This window comes from Sinocyclocheilus rhinocerous, unplaced genomic scaffold (assembly GCF_001515625.1).
Source record: "Sinocyclocheilus rhinocerous isolate Xijiao unplaced genomic scaffold, SAMN03320098_v1.1 scaffold1156, whole genome shotgun sequence".
Lineage (NCBI taxonomy): Eukaryota > Metazoa > Chordata > Actinopteri > Cypriniformes > Cyprinidae > Sinocyclocheilus > Sinocyclocheilus rhinocerous.
Window position 1 is genome coordinate 497,067 of NW_015630041.1, and position 19,968 is coordinate 517,034.

The window sequence follows — 19,968 nt, forward strand, 5'->3', positions numbered from 1 at the left end:
CATCGGGCCAGGTAATACGCCACTGACTGCAGCACTCTCCCTATGAGCCCAGGCATTCGAGCTAGTCCTCGCCAAACAGCGACCTGTCAGGTCAGCTATTCCAGGTTCCACTCAGCACAGGCTGCCTTCTAATTAAGCCCGTCAAGCAGCCGTGGCCCTTGCGGAATTGTGGGTCAGACACTTCCTGAAATGTGCTACACCACCCATAAAGTGCCAGTGCTGAGAGAAAGAGTGCAAAAGCAAATTGGATTTGCTCTAAAAACAGCCTCGCTTGAAACCACCACTCTACACCTCTCACCAGAGGAGGGCGAATAACATGAGAAGAGGGTGGTCAGCTGCACTGTGGGATTTCTTATTTAAAAAAAAGCCAAATAGTGGTTCTGTGTCATTGCAAAATGTTTTAGGCCTGAGCTTTTGAGTGTTTATTCCCCTTCTCTGCAATAGTACAGTGATCTAACCATTACTTTTGGCTTTCAAGCTTCAGATGCATAAAAATAATTTAAAAGTAATATATATATGTATATATATTAAAAAATATATATATATGTATATATATATATATATTTTATATGTTACTTTTAAATTATTTTTATGCATCTGAAGCTTGAAAGCCAAAAGTAATCGTAAGTAAAGCCATATAATAACTCTATAGTCTATATTTACAATTTTCCACTTTAGTGAGCTGTTAACAGTTGTGACCAGTTTATTGAAAACTAAATGTGATTTTTGAACGAATCATTCACTCTGGTTTTCTGAACTGGATTCACTGAAAATTTTCAACGCAAAAGAATGATTCATTTACAATAGTTTACATTTTTGAGCATTTGGAGTGAAATGAACTTTAGATACACAAGTTTTAAACATAAAAATCAGCTATAACTTTATGCAACTTCATTAATGTTTCATGCCTATGTGCATGCTGGGAAAACAGTATTGTAAAGTCGAGTAGATTGAATATGATACCTTAGAAATAAGTATTTTGGGATCAGTTCTTGAGAACATAATGTAAATATATCAATTGTAAATCATTGAATATAATTACATATTTACTGATAATTCAGTTCAATTCATGTTTATATTGATAGCGCTTTTCACAATGCATATAATTTTAAAGCAGGTTTACAGGAGATGCATGCTTACAAATAAGAGCAATTTCAAGTTAGAGCTTAAATTTCTACATGCTTGGGTTGAGTACAAAATGTACAATTTGTGTATTTTTTTATTGTTCTGAAAGCACCCATTCACTGCAGAGTATCCACTGGTGATCAAGTGATGTAATGCTAAATTTCTCAAAATCTGTTCCGGTGAACAAACAAACTCATCCACATCTCGGATGGCCTGAGGATGAGTACATTTTCAGCATTTCTTGTAGAGCATTTCAAATTTTAGGCCTTGAAATGTTTTGTTCTTTGTAATTGTAAAATTATCTAACCATTACTCTTGGATACTAAAGTCCAATATACAGCAGTAATAACTGGTGTATTATGGTTTAATATAATCTTGTCTTTTCTCTTTAAGGGTTTAAAATAATGCCTACAATTTGTAAGCTTAGTATTAAGTGCTAATACTTCATCCAGTGCACAGTACCTGTAGAGGCAGAAGTCTGTTATTATCCACAGCCGGCACGAAGTCAGAAGCACAGCAAAGCTAAAAAATAGAAGTGGTGTAACTTCTCGGAGGACATGTGGATTGTGTGTGAGAGATAGAGTTGGTATGGGGCAGGATCTGCCACCGCTCTAACACAGGCCTGATGTTTTCAAATAAAGCAGACTGTTGGCTTTGATGTTGAGGGGCCTCTGAAGCAGACGGTCTGATTCAATAAAGATCACTGCTGCTTATCCCACTCCTTGCTGTAAGCTTAGCCTTCACTCCAAAGTGCTTTTATGAAGGTGAGTTGGGAGAAGACCATGAGAATGCACTTGATACTAACAGCAGACGTACTTTAAACCCTCTTGATCTGCGTCCTGCTGAACGCGTCTTCTGGAGCTCATGACGCGGTTGTGCTCAATGTCACCCGCTGTGGGCTGCTGTGATGAAGTTTGACCTGTTAGGGCTGTTATGTACAATCATTTGACTTACTGTGAACATGCATCAAAATTCAGCCATACCTGCCAGGCACCAAATGCAGGGACGTGGTAGTCACTCTGTGAATTTGGTGGTCTAGAATCTAGATAATGTTAAACCAAGATAATGTCATCTAGCAGACTAACATAATTGAGGTATTGTTGGATTAGCAAAAATTACTTGTGATAATTTTGAAAGCATCAGTAAGAATGTGTTGAAAACTACAAACCAGTCAGATGCATCAGATGCATGGTTTCTTTATTCATAAATGTGTGTTTATGAATTTATGGATATTATATTATATCCATATCATTTAAATTATTTTTTTTATTTTTTATTTTTTTTACATTTTATATAATTTTTTTATATTTTACACATTTTATATTTTTTGTATATTTTATTTTTTGTAAATCTATTTAATAAAAGTTTTATATATAGATTTCACACACACACACATACAGTGGGTACGGAAAGTATTCAGACCCCCTTAAATTTTTCACTCTTTGTTATATTGCAGCCATTTGCTAAAATCATTTAAGTTAATTTTTTTTCCTCATTAATGTACACACAGCACCCCATATTGACAGCATATCTGAGGACGGATCTTATTTGACTGTCATGTAGAAGGTGAAAGACCCTTCAACCGCTGCAGTTCCTATGGAATCATCTCCTGCAAATTTAACACATTGAGAGTCAGTGACATTTGATGTTTAATGTGACATAGACTATTTATTTAGCACTCAGAATGTGTCCATACATCTATATGCACAAACCCCTACCATCGACACATAACTATGACTCAATAAATATTTTGCAAGGATTATGCAGGACTGTTTTGTTTTTAGCAAAAAAGGAAAAGTAATACAACAGGACATTATATAGGAACTCTGTTCATACAACTAGACAAATATATGCATGTTTACACAGGAACCTGAATATTGTATCCGATATCCTTGAATCTGTCCAAGAATCCTGAGGAGAGGGCTTCCCACTGCATGTTGGGCATAATACAAGCATGCAAAGACACCGCTGTCAGTCAGCTGATCATTGGTGGGGTGATTCCTGATATGACTTCCCTTTAGTTTTTTTCCCTTTTACTCCTTATAAAAAAATCTGATATCCCAAATAATATAGATAAACAATACAAACAGAACCACGATGAGTTACTTGGTATTGTACTTTCCGTGAAAACACCCTGAAAAGACCAACCAGAGGTTCTGAGGGAAACCATATGAAGATCTTCTGTGCTTGTTGTTGGCTGTTCCGTCTGTTTCTCATAGCAAGTCCTGTTTAATCACACAGCCAGTTTTCAAAATGAGTTCTGCTTCTGTTTTAGAAGGTTCATAGCATCATCTAAGCTCAAAACTCTCTGGCCTCCTCAAACTGTTTGTAGTAGTCCTCATCCTGAGGGTTCTCTGCACATTTCTGTCCGTTATTAGGAGGTCGAGCCTGGTTGTAGCGGCTCCAGTCACCCTTGCAGATGATCCATGGAAGGATGTCCACTTTGTAGTGCAGGTCAGCGGAGAACTCTGTGCTGATGAGGTTGGGCGTTCCGGCCCCTTTGCCTCGTGTGATGAGCTTCATTCTGTCGTCATAGCAGCAGTGCTGGGCCGCCAGTGTGGTGGATTCCAGCGTTAGCATGGAGCGGATGCAATAGCGAGCAGTGGGTTTGTAGATCTCCAGCTTCTCCTTTGGTCCGCTGGCGTCCTTCCAGCGGAAGTTGCGCTTTGTGGTGGCGTCGTGGACGTCTGCGGTGCTGTAGGCCACCTCTGTTGGGTAAAAGCAGGGGCAACTGGGTAGGTCGTTGGCCACTTTGCTCATGTATTTCTTGAGGAACTCGCTCTTGCAGTTCATCCAACGTTCACAACTGTCTGTATCTGAGGAGGAGTAACCAACATCTCAATCAGAATCACATATTTAAAGTAATGTTTAAATGTGTGACTAACACTTTTCATGTCTCTAAAATCTACTGTTGATGGCTAGGTATGAAAGGAATTTTAGTTCCGATGATTATTTGCTTAGTACTGTTGATGAAGAAATATTTTGAAAAACTACAGTAATTGACTTAATATAAAATAAAATACTAAACACAATTTTTTATTTTTTTTTATTAATTTTTATAAATTAAAGATTTTAGTCTTTTTAAATTAAACAACACATTAAGTTGCAATTTGTATGTGTTTGAAACTAAAGCTAAAAATAACTTGTTCATAAAGGCCAAAGTATACTTTGGTTTTTTACGCGTATGCGAGGGTCCGCCTACAATGCGCATCAAGCTTATTTCATCACCAGAATAGTACGCGCATACTGTATGCGCACCATCCTTTTTTTTTTTGTTAAGTACGGGCAGGTCACACATGCGTATTGACGTGGTTTTGCAGTAATCAGTTGTTCCACAAGGTGGCAGAACTAGCCTGGGCCGTTGTTTCACAGTAGAAAACTAAAGCAAAGTAACGGAACAACAGCAACAACAAAATAGCGGAGACTGCATTGACGGACGGCCACATTGACAAGGATTATAAGATAGCAGCAACTTCAGTTTAAAAGAGTACAAAGACAAAGTTGAAGCTCTCTAGAGCGCATGTCGACTGCCTGCATTCGACTACACCTCAAACCGCTAGCGTATGCATACAAAAACGAAGTATGTTTTGTGCTTAAAGTGCCCCTATAATGCAATTTTGAATATTGCCTTTCATGCATGTGTAATGTAGCTGTATGTGAATGTACGCTATCTGCAAAGTTGTGAAGCCAACAGTGCACGGTAAATAATGTTGTCTAAAAATTTTTTAAATAAATCGACTCTGAATCACCTAAACGAGTCATCAGGAATTCGAATCCCAATTACGTAAGGGCTATAATTCACTGGGTAACACATTTTCATAATGCCCGCCTATGTTCTACGTTGGCCAGCCGCAAACAACTTGACCCGCGCTCAAAACAGTGTAGCATTTCCATGTGGTTAACATCATGTCGAGAAGACGCTTTGTCCTACGATGTGAAAGTAATTTTTTTTTATTTTCACTTCCGAATGATGAGGCTGCAAAGAATGGCATAATAGGGGCACTTTAAGAGTCATTTGATCGGGAATTGGAACACATTCATCATGCTTTATGATTTTGATTGACTTAAAACAGCACATAAAATTGTTCCGATTCATGAATGAACCTATCTTACGAGTTGTTTTTTTTAGTGAATCAAAACCATACAGTACAACTAGTGAGGTCAGATTCATGAATGAATTACACGAGTTGTGCTGTTTGGTTTTGAATCACTGAAAAAACTGACTCATTTGTTCAGGAGCCAGACTACAATAGTGGAACTGTGGATGCAGTAGCAGTGTTGTGGTACGTAAGCAGCATTTACCAATTCAAGAAATATTATTAACTATAGGTTTTCCTACATTTAGGATAGGAAGCTAGTAGGTTTTAATTGGTATATTAGAAAGCTAATTCCTATTCCTTTCTCTCTGCCTGAATTTGGCACAATATAGAGTAAAAAGGGTACAATTATAGAGTTAGGAACTTGTTTTGCTTGCTTTTTAGTGACCAGTTACCTAGGTGGTGTTAAGTTACAAAAAACTTACCAACTCCAAAGAGCTCTGTTGCATTGAACTCTTCAGTGCCAGCGAGAAGACTGACTTCTGTCGCCGCTGTTTTGAAAGCATCTTCAATCCCTGTACATAATAAAGTGGTTTATTCAGTGCCTTTCATTTCTAAGAAGAAGGAACAGAAGTTTGCTTGTATAACTTCCAAAGGATGGTTCAAGGAAAGGCTTTCTTACCTGGGCAGCTGGGCATGTCACATGTCCGTGACTCTGTGGCTGTGCAGGCATAGCCGCATGATCTGGTCCGCTTCTGGTTGCCGTTTCCGCAGGATACGCTGCATGGCGACCAACCACTCCAGTCACCGTCCCCGTCTATATAGTCTATAATAGAGGCAATATATATATTAAATTTCACACATTCACTGGCACTTGAGTGTTATGACCTGATTTCAAGCACAGGTTATGTTGTACTCCTGTCCCACTGCGTAGATCTAATTCAGACCATATGTTTCAGATACCTGAGGCACTCAAACTCTGTCTGCTGGCCTATACCATTAGCATACCTCTCTAATTGGCTCATACACATGGGAGTGAGTGAATGAATGAGCCAAGCCCATTTCCAACTACTTTTTAAACAACATAAAAGTACTGTACTTACATTTCTGATTCAGTGATGAGGGGGCAAACAAAACAGTTGCTGATGTATTGAGGTGGAGTATTCTAGAAATTCTAGAACGCCTTTTTCTGACATTCCCATAATTTTATGACCTTTAATACAGTTTTATATCCTTACAATGGGCATTTAAAGCTGGTCTGTCAGACGAAAAGACATCTGCTCTTGTTGAATTAGCTTGAAACCAATGTAAGTTTATAGATTTTCTATTTAGAAATTAAAGATAATTTCTAAATTAAACTAAGTAAATCAAAGTAAACACTAAGTAAATTTTAATAACAATTTATTTGTTTAACATTATTTTGTATTATTTATTATTCATAATTATTCATGATCATGATGATGATGATGATTATTAATCTAATAATAAAACAGATTAAACTCTCAAATATTTAAATTGTGGCTAAGAAATTTATTATTATGTTAATGTCAGTTTTGTAAAGAAATTCTTTATATCTACATGTATCTACAACACCAGTTTAACAATAATAATAATAATGTTTGTTTATTTATGTTGCTTTTAAAAAAATATTATAATTTGTTATATTTCTTTTTAAACTTTCTTTCTTTCTTTCTTTCTTTCTTTCTTTCATCAGATAATGAAAGAAAAGCAGACAAACCAAGGGTGGCTACTTTGAAAAAGCTAAATTATAAGGAAGTTTTGATTTGTTTAACATTTCTTTTGGTCATTACATAATTCCAAACTTTTCTGGTAGTGTGTATACACACAAACCAACCAAGCAACCACAATCTATATCCCCTGATGAGAGAAAAACAAAGACCTTCGGTCTTAAAAAGACAACGTTGCTTTCAGCACAGTTAAACTGCATGGTCACAGTCGGGTGCGGGCCAACTCACAGGGAACAACATGTTTGAAACCCACATGAGCCACAGTTCCCCACACACCTCTAATGGAAACGAATAAACCAATCAAGAGCAGATATAGCAAACCCTCAGGAATGAGTCACGGCCACAACAGACTGTGTTTTAGTCATGGGGAACATTTATATGGAGAATTTTTAACTATGGATTGGTCTTACCTTAACACATTGATCAGAGAGAGTTCCTCTCAAGCAAAAGTGTTTAGGCAAGTGGTGACGGTAAGAATGGGTTTGACAGGAAGTGCAGTCTCTGACAGCAACACACATTCACTCATTTAACTCCACTTTACCAAAAAAGACAGAAAGAGAGCTATTAGACTGGAGGAACAGATGCTCTGGATTCTCTCTCTCCTGCTTTGATGTTCAGGAGTGTTTTCTGCCACACAGGAATCTGTCTCTTACAGGAAGCAATCTACAATCACAGACTCCGTAAGAAGTGCTGTCCTTGGTATAGTGACAGTATAAATCTTCTGACGAGCAAATTACAGATTCCATCACCTCACGGCAGAGCCATATTTATGCTTTGCAGAGCCCTTCATTAAGACATACACACGCTCGTCTGCAACGTACCGTATTCAGTCTGGGATCTGCTTCCTGTGCCAGCAGACCCTCTTCGCACCCAGTCTCTGAGCGGTTTGAGGAAGTTGCTGTCCTCCGTGTTGCTCTCGTAGGGGTAATCCTGTTCGTCGGGCCCCTTTGGGGTGGACGTGGAAGATGAGGACGAGGAAGACGAACGCTGCCACCAGTTCCTCCAGTTAGGAGCCGCCCAGCCAGGCTTATTTTCTTTGCGTATTCCCTTCTCTGGCTCCAAACTTTCCAGGCTGTCCACCACTTCTATGGTAACCTAAAGATTTTAAAGGATACCATCATTAGACGTGTTCAATGAGGAAAATATCACTTATTATTATTATTGCAGGGATTTAATACCTCAAATATATAATATTAATTACATGTTCATGCTTACTTAAATAATTCTAAATTAAAATTAATACTTTTATTCATCAAGGACAAATTTAATTGATCAAAAGTGACAGTAAAGACATTAATAATGTTTCAAAAGATTTATATTTCAAATATATGCTGTTCTTTAGAACTTTCTATTCATAAAAGAATCCTGAAAAAAATAATAACTGTTTCCATAAAAATATTAAGCAGCACAACTGTTTTCAACATTGGTAATAATAGGAAGTGTTTCCAGTATATCAGAATTTCTGGAGTAATGATGCTGAAAATTCAGCTTTGACATCATAGGAATAAATTAAATTTTAAAATATATTAAAACAGAGAAATATATTTGAAATTGCAAAAATATTTAAACTGATTTTACTGTATTTTTGATATGTGAGATATTTCACATGCTATTTAAAAATATATTAAATATTTTGAAATAAATATAATTATATAAACATATAATTTTGATTTAAATAAATGTATTAATTCATACACACTCTACTGTTCAAGTGTATACATAAACTATGTTAATATAAATTAAAACGATTTTAAATAGAAATGCATTTCAAATATATCTATTATATAAATTATATATTTATTATATTTAATTGTGATTTTATTTATATACACTGTATATACAATTACTTTATGTATTTATTTATTTTAATCTTTTAGTAGTACTATGGTAGTACCATTTGATACTATCATACCTCCAACAATTTCCTTTTGTAAGAAACATTTCAAAACAGTAATTTCATGCTGTGCTATAAAACTAAATCAAACACCGCAGTCTGCATCGGTCCCTTTTATTGCAAATCTAATTTGTTTACTTGCACATGTTGAGAATAAGCATACAGATCAAGGGTGTTTGTTGTTCTGAGAGAGGGTTTTTGTGGAACATCAAACAGTAAGGGGTAGTGTGATCTTGTGGAGGTCCAGATGGACGTTGGCTTAGGTTATGGTCATGCTCCGTGACTCGCTCTGAGAGGCTGCCATTCTGCAGTGACACCCCCACCCCACCAGTAACACATGTGCCTCCCAGATTGGGGCAAGGGGTGGGTTTCCCCTCTGTAGCCTCTCTTTCTCTCCACCTAAACATCAAGTTCAAAGGGCCTCTCAGCCTCCTTAAGACCATGAAAGCCAGATGATGCTTTGGATCAAAGATACCCATGCCCCCCCGAGCCTCACACACACACATTCACTGCCATCTTAAGACATCGATACACTTTATCCTTTCGACCATTCTTGGTCAAGATTCACATGTTTTTGCTTCTGATGTGGATCAAGCCTGTGGTGGATTAGTTGGCAGCCGGTGCTGTGCAGGTGTATGTGGTTACTAAGACTCGGCTAGGTGGATGTTAGAGGTTGTGTGTGTGTGTAAAGAGAGAGAGAGAGAGAGAGAGAGAAAGCGGGGGGACCAAAAGGCTCTCTTATTGAAAAGAAGTGCTGATGTGCATCAGGGCTTTCTGCCACTTTCTGTTTGCTGAGATTTTACTTTATGTGCTTGGTCAGCCATGTCTCCTTTAAAAGTCTTTGTGTTTGTGCACAGCAAAAAAATATTTTCTTAACAATCATTTTTTGACTTGTTGTCTAATACAAAAATCTAAACATGCTTAAAATCTAGATACATTTTTTGTGAAGCAAAAATGTGTAAAATAATTTGAGAATATACAGTATATTGCAAGTATCTTGCATTATTTTGTTTTCTTAAATTTTATGTATATTTAATTTACCCAATTCTAAGTTTATTTCTTACCTCATTGGCAAATAGTTTTTTGTTAGATTTGTGCTTAAAAATTATTTGCCAGTGGGGTAGGAAAAATTCAAATTTGATCAATTGTTATAGGTGCTCAATTATTAATAATAGTTGTTATTGTTATCAATGTTGAAAACAATAATTATTTGATTAATAGAAAGAACAAAAGAACAGCATTTAAATGTCTTTACTGTCACTTTTGATTCATTTAATGTGTCTTTGCTGAATAAAAGTATTAAATACTTAAAAAAATACCTTTGAATGGCAGCGAATCACAGTTTACATAAAAATATGATGCAGCAAATGTTTTCAACATTGATAATAATATGAAATGTTTCTTGAGCAAATCAGCATATTAGAATAATTTCTGAAGGATCATGCGACACTGAAGACTGGACTCAGCTTTGCATCACAGAAATAAATTACATTTTAAAATATATGAAAATAGAGTAATGTTATTTTAAATTGCAATATTCCACAATATTACTGTTATTATTGTTTTTTTTATTTATTTATTTATTTTTAAACCAAGACACATAAAATATACAAAGACTACGCAATGTGTTTATTACGTGCTGAGAAAAACCTTATTATACATGAATACTAAATATTATATTATATGTGACACTAATGAACATTGCAAGTGATTTGGTAAATCTAAGGAAAACACTTGGATTCTGAGCATCTTCCTACCTGAATGTTGGGGTTTTGCCCATTTATATCAGCTTTGGAAAGATCAGGGAAGTTCTGCAGGTCCAGCAGAAAAGCTCCTGGTCCATCTCTCTGCAGGCTGCCCCCTGTCCCGTGACTCTGAACCCAGGGCTGAGACGCTGGAATATGAGGCACCCGGGACTGCCTGTCACCCGGCCCCAACTGAACAGAGGAACTGCTTTCTGCATTGACATTATTCTGCATAAAACAATAACAGAAACCGTAGAACAATTAGATCAATTGGTTTTTGCTTCAGCTTTTCAGAAATCTATTTTCCCTTTTAAAAGACTGTTTATTTGTATCATGCTAACTATATATGCAAGTTGCATTTTATTGTTTTTATTTAGCATATAGTTTTTCCCTGCTGTATCAGAACAAACCTGTGACCCAGTTTTTGTGTGACCCACCAGCTGGCTCACAGATAATCAAAGACTTGAATCATTCTGAATAAAGATAAATGTCAAAGGAAGCTGTTGAGTGTGAATCATCCCTCTGTATATAATTCTTGACTCTTTGTTGTCACAGATTCAAAAATTAATCTCAATTATCAGCTTGTTTCCACCCTGACCTCAGGGGACATTCTACAATTGATGTCAGACTCAGTGTAGAAGTATATTTACACTGTGTAACTTTCCAGCAAGAAAAAAAGCACCATCCTGACATATACTAAATATAGATGAGGGTGGTTAAAAGTGGTTAAGGCTCAATTCTCAAAAAAGTCTCAATCAGACTTCACGGACAGAAGGAGCGCATTAGAATGGAATGGTGTTCCCAAGCTAGCTCAAGCTAATCATCTATGATCGTTAGTTGTTTGAAAAAATTGACTATCAGCTGGGTTTTGACCGTCGTGGCCAACCTTGTGTGTGTTTCCCAAAAAGCATCATTGGCTAACTATGGTCGCAAGTTCCATTGGACTCTATTGGTAATGACAGAGTTTGCGACCATAGTTGCATTTGGGAAATGCACCCCTGGTTAGTGCTGGTAGACAACCTTGTACCAGTAACAAACCAGCTACAATGTTTTGTTTTGTTTTTTAGGAGGGTTTGTTCATCGAATCTGTTCAGGAAGTTAATCAACAGGAAAATCAAGGACTTTATGATACAAACTTTTCGACAATGATCAGAAACGCTTCAAATATTCAAATATCCACTTCTGTTTCAGGTTTTTATAAACTATTTCTTACTATGTGTCAGTAAGTTGTTGTTATTTTAGCATGTGTGTTTGCCTCAGTGTTATTTTTTTAGGATTACTGATGAACTAATGTACTTTGATTTGTATTAGTTATCTATTTTAGTTTTAGTTACAGTTGTAGTCATGTTGTCATTTTATTAGTTTTTTTATTGTCTATATAGGCTTTTTATTAAGTTTTACTTTTATTTAATTTTAGTTATTTCAGTACTTCAACATACAAAATGGAAATGAAATAATATATATATATTTAATGTATTTATATATATGTACATGTATATGTATATGTGTGTGGCTGTACATACACATATGTAGTTGTTTTTTGGTGTTTGGCTTAGTGTTATGTTAGAATCATTATTATACTCATACCTTTTGTTCTTTTAATATTTTTGAATTGTTTTTAGCTTTATTTTTTTGTTTTCATTTAATGTTTTAGTTTTGAAATGTTGTTGTATGCATTTGTCATTTTTATTTAATTTCTTTTATTTTCTTAAAGGCTTTTAGCTTTTCGTTTTAATTACTTTTTCTTATTTGTGTATGTTTTAATTGTTTTTAGCTTTATTTTTTTGTTTTTATTTAAAAGTTTTAGTTTTGAAATGTTGTATGCATTTGTCGTTTTTATTTAATTTCTTTTATTTTCTTAAATGTGTGTATATATATAGTATTTATAGAGTTTTAGCTTTTAGTTTTAATTACTTTTTCTTATTTGTAAGTCGCTTTGGATAAAAGCGTCTGCTAAATGACTAAAAGTAAAAGTAAAGTAAATATTGCTACCCAAACACCAGCTTCGTTTTCTTTCCACCTGAAAGGTGCGATTGCAACCTAGACATCTTTAACACCCCTTTAACCAGCCATATGTTCACAAAAGAGACCTTACAGACAGAGATCAAGGGAAACAATACTGGTTTCATCCAGCTCAGCTCAGAACTGTTTGTTTACACTGAGAGAGATTAGAGACATTAGCAGCTTCACTCACTCAATCTCACCTCAAATGACCTAATTACCCACAGGTGCTAGATTGTGCCTTATCACCCCATAATATAAACACACACACCAGAGACTTTCTTGAGAGAGCACCATGATAATAGCCCACCATTTAAAGCCTACAGAGGGACAATTCAACAAAAGCCTGACCAGGTCACTTAAAGGGATTTAAAAAAAAAAAATCATTATTTATTGTAATCATTATTTTTTATATTATTTCCTGTCTTTAATGCCGTTCCAAATCCTTTTTTTTAAATTGTGAATTTTATTTTGGTCAGTTCAGCAAGAGTATTGCTACAGAAGGCTTTTGGATAGCAAGTATTACTGTCATGATATTTTTATGCTTCTTTTTTGGTTATTACTCTCGTAGTATAGAAATATACACTATCGTTAAAAAACTTTAGAGTCAGTAAGATTATTTGTTTTTGAAAGAAGTTTCTTATGCTCACTCAGGCTGCATTTATTTAAACAAAAATATGCAATATTACGCAATTATTACGATATTTTTATATCGTCTTGTATTTTACATTTATATTTTGTATTTATTGTATATTATATTGTTTTTATATTTTCAGCAGTCATTACTCCAGTCTTCAGTGTCACATGATCCTTCAGAAATCATTCTAATGGTGCTTAAGAAATATTTCTTATTTTTATCCATATTGAAAATGGTTGTGCTGCTTAATATTTTTGTGGAAACCATGATGCATTTTTTTCTTCAGGATTTTCAGGAATGAATAGAAAGTTCAACCGCATTTATTTTTATATTTTATATTATATTTATACTCTTTTGTAACATTATAAATGTTTAGAATTTATAAATGGTCACTTTGGATCAATTTAATGTGTCCTTCCTGAAAAAAACAACAACGTTATATACAGTAAAAAACAGTAAATCATGACAGAATTTTAATTGTTAGGTGAACTATTTACAATTGGCCACATAAATGCAGTAACCACAGATAATGTTGACCCCATGACCTCTGTTATGTTTCATATGTGCAGCCACTTGTCTCAACAGAGTCTGAAAACAAAACTCCTGTCTGATTTATGAAGTAAAAAAATGTTCTTTAGTTACTTTGAAGGGATGTCAAAGCCTAGTTTCTGTGTTCCCTCAAGAGAGGAGTTCTGGCTGCAGTCCTGCACTCTTCTACTCTGGAAATAGATATAGAGCGGAGCCCATATTGCAAAATTGTTGTGCGCCTCACTGGCTGACAAAAAAACAAGTTTTTCCCTGTCAAAGAGGTTTGTAATTGTTTTCCCTTTAGACTGCCAAGGCATGTGTTTGCTGTCACATACACACAGAGGGGGCAATTACTCCACAATTGGACAGCTATAAGTAGCTTGTAATCATGCATACTGAGCTAGACAATAAGATCAAAGGGCACCATCAATCTTTTGTCTCTCTCTCCTCCCTCTTTTTCACTCAAGCCATTTTATTTGGCTGCCTGAGTGCTGTGTACAGCAGCGGAAATAGATATAGAGCGGAGCCCATATTGCAAAATTGTTGTGCGCCTCACTGGCTGACAAAAAAATAAGTTTTTCCCTGTCAAAGAGGTTTGTAATTGTTTTCCCTTTAGACTGCCAAGGCATGTGTTTGCTGTCACATACACACAGAGGGGGCAATTACTCCACAATTGGACAGCTATAAGTAGCTTGTAATCATGCATACTGAGCTAGACAATAAGATCAAAGGGCACCATCAATCTTTTGTCTCTCTCTCCTCCCTCTTTTTCACTCAAGCCATTTTATTTGGCTGCCTGAGTGCTGTGTACAGCAGTAGTATAGTGTAGAATGCATTTCGCTTCAGGAAAAGGGAACAAACATTGTCCAACAGTTTTGGGGAACCTACTTTGAAACTGTTGTTTTCCAAGCTACTTGATTTTAAAGTGGTTTAACTATTGTAAAGCCACTTTTGAAAAAGTAGTTATAGACTACTAACAAAAAGTTGCTCAGGTAAAAAAAAAAAAAACATCAGTGAATAGCTTTCCAAACTGGTTCATTTAAAGGGGTCATATGATGCTTTTTTAAAGATCATTATTTTGTGTATTTGGTGTAACAGAATATGTTGACATGCTTTAATGTTCAAAAAACATTATCTTTCAAATACTGTACATTATTGTAGGTCCTATATGCCCCGCCTCTCTCAAACGCTTCGTTTGTTAGAACGAGCCGTTTTAGGGGGGCGTGGCAGTCTTAACTTTGATAAAGAATATCTCTTTGGTTTTGAGACTTTAGTCTTTGCAACTTCAGGGATCTTATCTATGCACAATCAGCTTGTAACACTCCAAAGAGAAAGGAAAACTTGAAATCGCATCATATGACCCTTTTAACTAAACCAATGAACCAATGACTGGTTCATTTAACTAAACTTGCCAAAACAACATGGGCATGTGAGTGTTAAATAATGAACAATATACTCTTAGGTGTTTAATAGCATGATGTAATGGATTAAGGGCTGGTTCTAAGAAAGTCAGTGTCATTTATGTAATATTGTCATGTTTTGATGGCTAACAGACATATAAGAAACAAAGAAACAAGAAGTCACCAAGATATCAGAAAAAAACACCTACTCTGTCAATTAATCAACCTGTTAAAATAAGGCTTTTGAACTTTGCCAGTTGTGTGCGGCTTTAAATAAGACTACCGTCCAACTGAAAAAAAAAAATATATAATCAGATTGCTGGAGATTAATTTTTTATATCAGGTGTAAATGGGCCTAAGATACCATGAACAACTGTAGTTATGACAGAACATTTTACAGTTCCTACAAAAACCTACAAAGACATTACACACCATTCTTCAAACCGCATGGGTTTCTAACTAGGAATACAGACACAAGGGTGACATACAGATGCCCCCGTCACATTTCTGACTACTTCCACCCCCTGCTTCCTCTTCATTCCCTTTGCTTAAGGAGCATGACAGCATTTCAATTAGGAGCCTCTCAGGGGGTCTTCCCAGGAGACTGGACAGGAAACGAAGGCTAAACACAAAGTGCAAAAGGCTTTTCAATGCGACACCTATATGAAGTAGTAAAATATTTGTTTTTCTGACTTTATCTGCGAGGAAATACACACCTTCTTGTAGTCTGGACAATTATTTAACCCAATTTTCAAGTTTGTATCTTATAAAAAAATTTGTCATTGAAAACCCTGCTCTGATCAGTGAATATTAGGACTACTAATTAGGACGTATTTCCCTCAATATGAATGCACTGCAAAAAAAATCATATAGTGTTAATGTATTACTATTAAATGTATTATGCAATATATTTAATTTCTGGTAATTATTATTATTATTATTTTTTCTTAATCCAAATATTTCATTCTTGCCTATGACACTGTGAATCCTATAGATTAAATCATTAAAAAATGTTTTTAATAATTGATACTTTCCTTTCAGGCTGTGGCCAAAGGGAATGTTTACAGATTTGCTAGTGCTGGTGGTTCTCTTACTGCATCTGTGCATTATGTTCTTCAAGATCAGAAGCTGCCAGTGAGGCTTAATTGGTCATCACCAAACTCTTCTGCCTCCAGTCCTCACTGCTGCCCCCAAATCTCCTCAAACCTGGTTATGTTTGACACAGTCTGTGTACATTCCAGACATATTTCCAACAGCCGTGTTTGTCATAAACGTGTTCCCAGAAAAGTGAGTTCTGTCCCAAGACTCTCCACACAAAACCACACACTTGACCTCCGGGGCTAAACTGTGAAGACTCACTCGGGATTCATTCACTTCCTTTAGCAGCCACTGACTGTAGTAAAACCAGTAACAGACTGTTCAAATTCAAACTTTTAGCTTTCAGCTTCTGAAAATCCAAACTACATAACTACATAATTAAGGAGATATCATTTGACTGTTCAACTGAATCACATTGCTGCTGCTATTCCTCTACAAGAGAGCCACCATAGCGGATAAACACACATTCATCATGGTGTTGTGCCAACGTTTGCAGACTGACAACAAAAAGCCAGCCGCAGTGTTTTTAATGCACCCAACAAAGCCCTGTTGATCTCAAACCCTTTTTGACCCCTTGGTCTGGTCTCTGGGAGCATTGCACTTGCGCCGTAAACAGATGGCAGAACACTTTTAGCTGAAATCTGCACAGACTCATTAAAGCCAGGTCTAAACTCAGCTAACGGCACTAAAGCACAATCTAAACTGAGAATGTTTTCTGTAGCTCTGAAAGTCACCCTGCTCTGTTTTAATGGGCCACAACCATGCTGTGCACCAATATGTTGAACACGTAGGGTCTATATTTGGCTTCCCCTTTTTTTAATCTTGGCAAATGCACAGTTTGAAGCAAGAACATATTAACAGGATGCTTGAGTGACACTGATGGACCAGTGGTGATAAACGATAGCCTGCAGCTAGTCAACTAGAGAGAAAGAGACCATCGCTGACCTTGGCTGAACCCCAGTTCAGTTTGAACTATGCTATGTCAAAACCTGACTAGATACGTAACAATGCATGAATCTGTGCAACATTACCAATAATGATGTTATGGTTGATTTACCATCACAATATATATGCATATTATATTCATATCTATCTATCTATCTATCCATCCATCCATCCATCCGTCTCTCTCTCTCTCTCTCTCTCTCTCTCTCTATCGATCCAGTGATACAATGCAGAGATGGTGCAAGTCATGTTTTTCATTTATTTACTAGGCACATAAACTAATCAGTCAAATGAAATTATATTATCGTAATGGCGACACAATATATTTATATATTTATTTATTGAGTGTTTTGTTTTGCCTTGTGACTTTTTCTTGAAATTTCCCCGAAAAAAAACATTTTTTTCAGTGTGGTATTAAGTAAATAAATAAATGTGAAAAACCTTAATGGTCTTACAATTTGATTTAACTTTCTTAATGCAAAAATAAAATTTCTTTTGATTTTGGAGAGAAATAAGATCTGGACGTGTTTTCATAAAATTCACCCGTATTGAGTTCGAATTAACTCACCTCCGCCAACCGCGAGTCCTGCTCGGAGCTCACAGTGTCATTTCCGTGCTGCAGCGGGCTGCTCCGCAACACCGTGATGTGTAACGTCAGAAGAAGGAGTCCCAACAGCAACAGCAGCTCCGCCGCCAGCCGCACCATCCTTTTCACTCTCGCGCTCTTAGGACCCTGCGCCACCGCCGCCGCTGCCAGGCTTCCGCTGCCGCCTCCTGCCGCTGCAGACACTCCGATCTCCGGATCCGCCGCGGACGAGGAGCCGCAACACCACTGCGGAGCCACCTCGGGGTCCAGAAGAGCAATACTCACGGGAAAAAGAGTAACTGGCTAGAAATGATCTCAAAGAAGCCCAATCACTCCACGTTTGAAAACTGACCAGATCAATGAAGGATCTATAGCTCCTCTTCTTAAAAGTGGTATAATCCTGATGTCCAAAAAGAACTTGAATTACCTTTAAAAAACAGAAAAGCAAGTTCCACAATCTCCAAAGCTGTGTACCATTCCATTGAGGTATTTACTTTTCTTTTAACATTAGTATAAAATGCAAAAGCAAGTAGATTATATGTTGATATATAAAGTTTTACTTTTTCATTGAGGAAAAACTTTTACTTGTGCGCAGGTAAATCAGGTACACTGGCACAAGTACACAATGAGACCCTGCAGCATTCTTCTTATGTTTGAAAACACAAAACACAAAGTCTCCCCAGTTCAATCCACTTCAAATTCTCGTGGTCTGTCCTTCACGTCTAATAGGCATATAAAACGTCTGGTTTGGGTACATTGTTGCGCTCCTATGCGTTGCGCAAAGTGCTGCCATCCTCTCCAAATGCCACTGTGTCTTCAGGGATGAAGTGTAGTTCACTCTAAGCCCATCTTCAGTGTGATCAAGATCCAAAGTTCCTCCTCTGACTAACTCATCTGAGCTCTGTCCTCAGGAGGGTGTATGAGCTGCTCTTGCGCAAGAGTATCCACATTCACCTTCTGCGTAAACGCGCGCTGTCAAATAACACACGACACCACAGCTCAATACTAGTGTGTGTGTGTGTGTGTGTGTGCGCGCGCGCGTCTGTGTGTTCCCTTCTGTCGTTTTGTATCTTTAGTCCAGCACAAACACAGTCAGACTCGTGCCCACGAAGCCTTTGGTGTTTTTATATCCCCCTCTTCTTTTGGTTTGCTGTCACCTCCCCACCCCACCCCACCGATTTAACCCTTCATGTCCCATCATGCTCCATGTGCACTCATCAACAGAACACCTACAAAATGTCTTCATCTGTCCTGTGTTGCTCTATCATGAATACAGTGGAACAGCTAAAAAGAACAATTTAGAAGCCATATATATATATATATATTAGTGTACTACTAATGCATTTTGAAATTAGACTTCTAACTTAAAACCTTAGAAGTATTCTACTCAACTCTACGTCATTTCTGCAAAATACTTGAGTGATTAAGCATGATTAATTTAATTTAAAACACTAATTAACAGTGATTAATGGGTTGTAGTTTGTAAAATCCTGTAGGCCTTGCTTTTGCTTGAGTGATTTTAGTGCTAATGAACTTATTGTAGATTCTAAGTTGAGAGGTGATGTAACATGAGGGTTTCTTTCCCTCCTCCAAATGTCACACTTCCAGGAATGTGAGGACGAAGGGGACGAGATGTGTCATGATTTGCATTTGTTTGTTCTTCATGGATCGTCTGAGAGCTCACATCAAAAAAAGTGCGACAAATGTTGCAGCTCTTGTCCTGAACTTGTGTATTGCGTGGTTCAAAGCGGTTCATGTTTTTTCAAAAAAACTTGAACTTTGAAAGATGTTTGTTTGGACTGTCTACCTTCTAATTAAGCATACAAATCTGCATCGATGAAAAGGTGGTATGCAGAGCTAAATAATAATTTTACACTTCACACCTCAGTAACATTTCAAAATGATCTCATTTAGTGCTGTTGATCAAGTAGAAAAAGGGAGAGGAATCTGGCAGGGCTCAGAATACCTTTGCAGTTAGAGTGGCACACAGACTTGCAAGTTTCAAAGGGCGGATGAGCCAATTCGTGGGGCCCTTTTGCTGATGGTCAGTGCTTAGACAGATGTTTTCTTGGAGCAGCACATTGCTGTGTTGGTAGCAAAGGTGATGGAAGGAGACTTGACATCTGTTCTCCAGACCGGCTAGACCCTCTGACACACAGGGTGGGGGTAAACTGATGAAGAGAGGCCCATCCTGTTGCGTGTGTGTTTGTGCTCTTCTGCTGAA

General features: G+C 36.9%; 1 protein-coding gene across 2 annotated transcripts; it reads right to left on the reverse strand.

The window, feature by feature from the left end:
• Window positions 1-2,693: 2,693 nt before the first annotated feature.
• On the reverse strand, window positions 2,694-18,927 carry LOC107739863 (isthmin-1). 2 transcript variants are annotated; one of them, XM_016552080.1, is made up of 6 exons: window positions 17,730-18,927; window positions 10,562-10,777; window positions 7,732-8,005; window positions 5,845-5,988; window positions 5,648-5,737; window positions 2,694-3,941 (listed from the first exon to the last, which is right to left on the reverse strand). In XM_016552080.1, exons 1-6 carry the CDS (start codon window positions 17,862-17,864, stop codon window positions 3,424-3,426), a joined length of 1,377 nt encoding a protein of 458 aa, XP_016407566.1. In that variant the 5' UTR covers window positions 17,865-18,927; the 3' UTR covers window positions 2,694-3,423. The 2 variants fall into 2 exon arrangements, with proteins under 2 accessions (XP_016407566.1, XP_016407565.1); XM_016552079.1 differs by having other exon boundaries at window positions 17,727-18,927.
• Window positions 18,928-19,968: the final 1,041 nt, after the last annotated feature.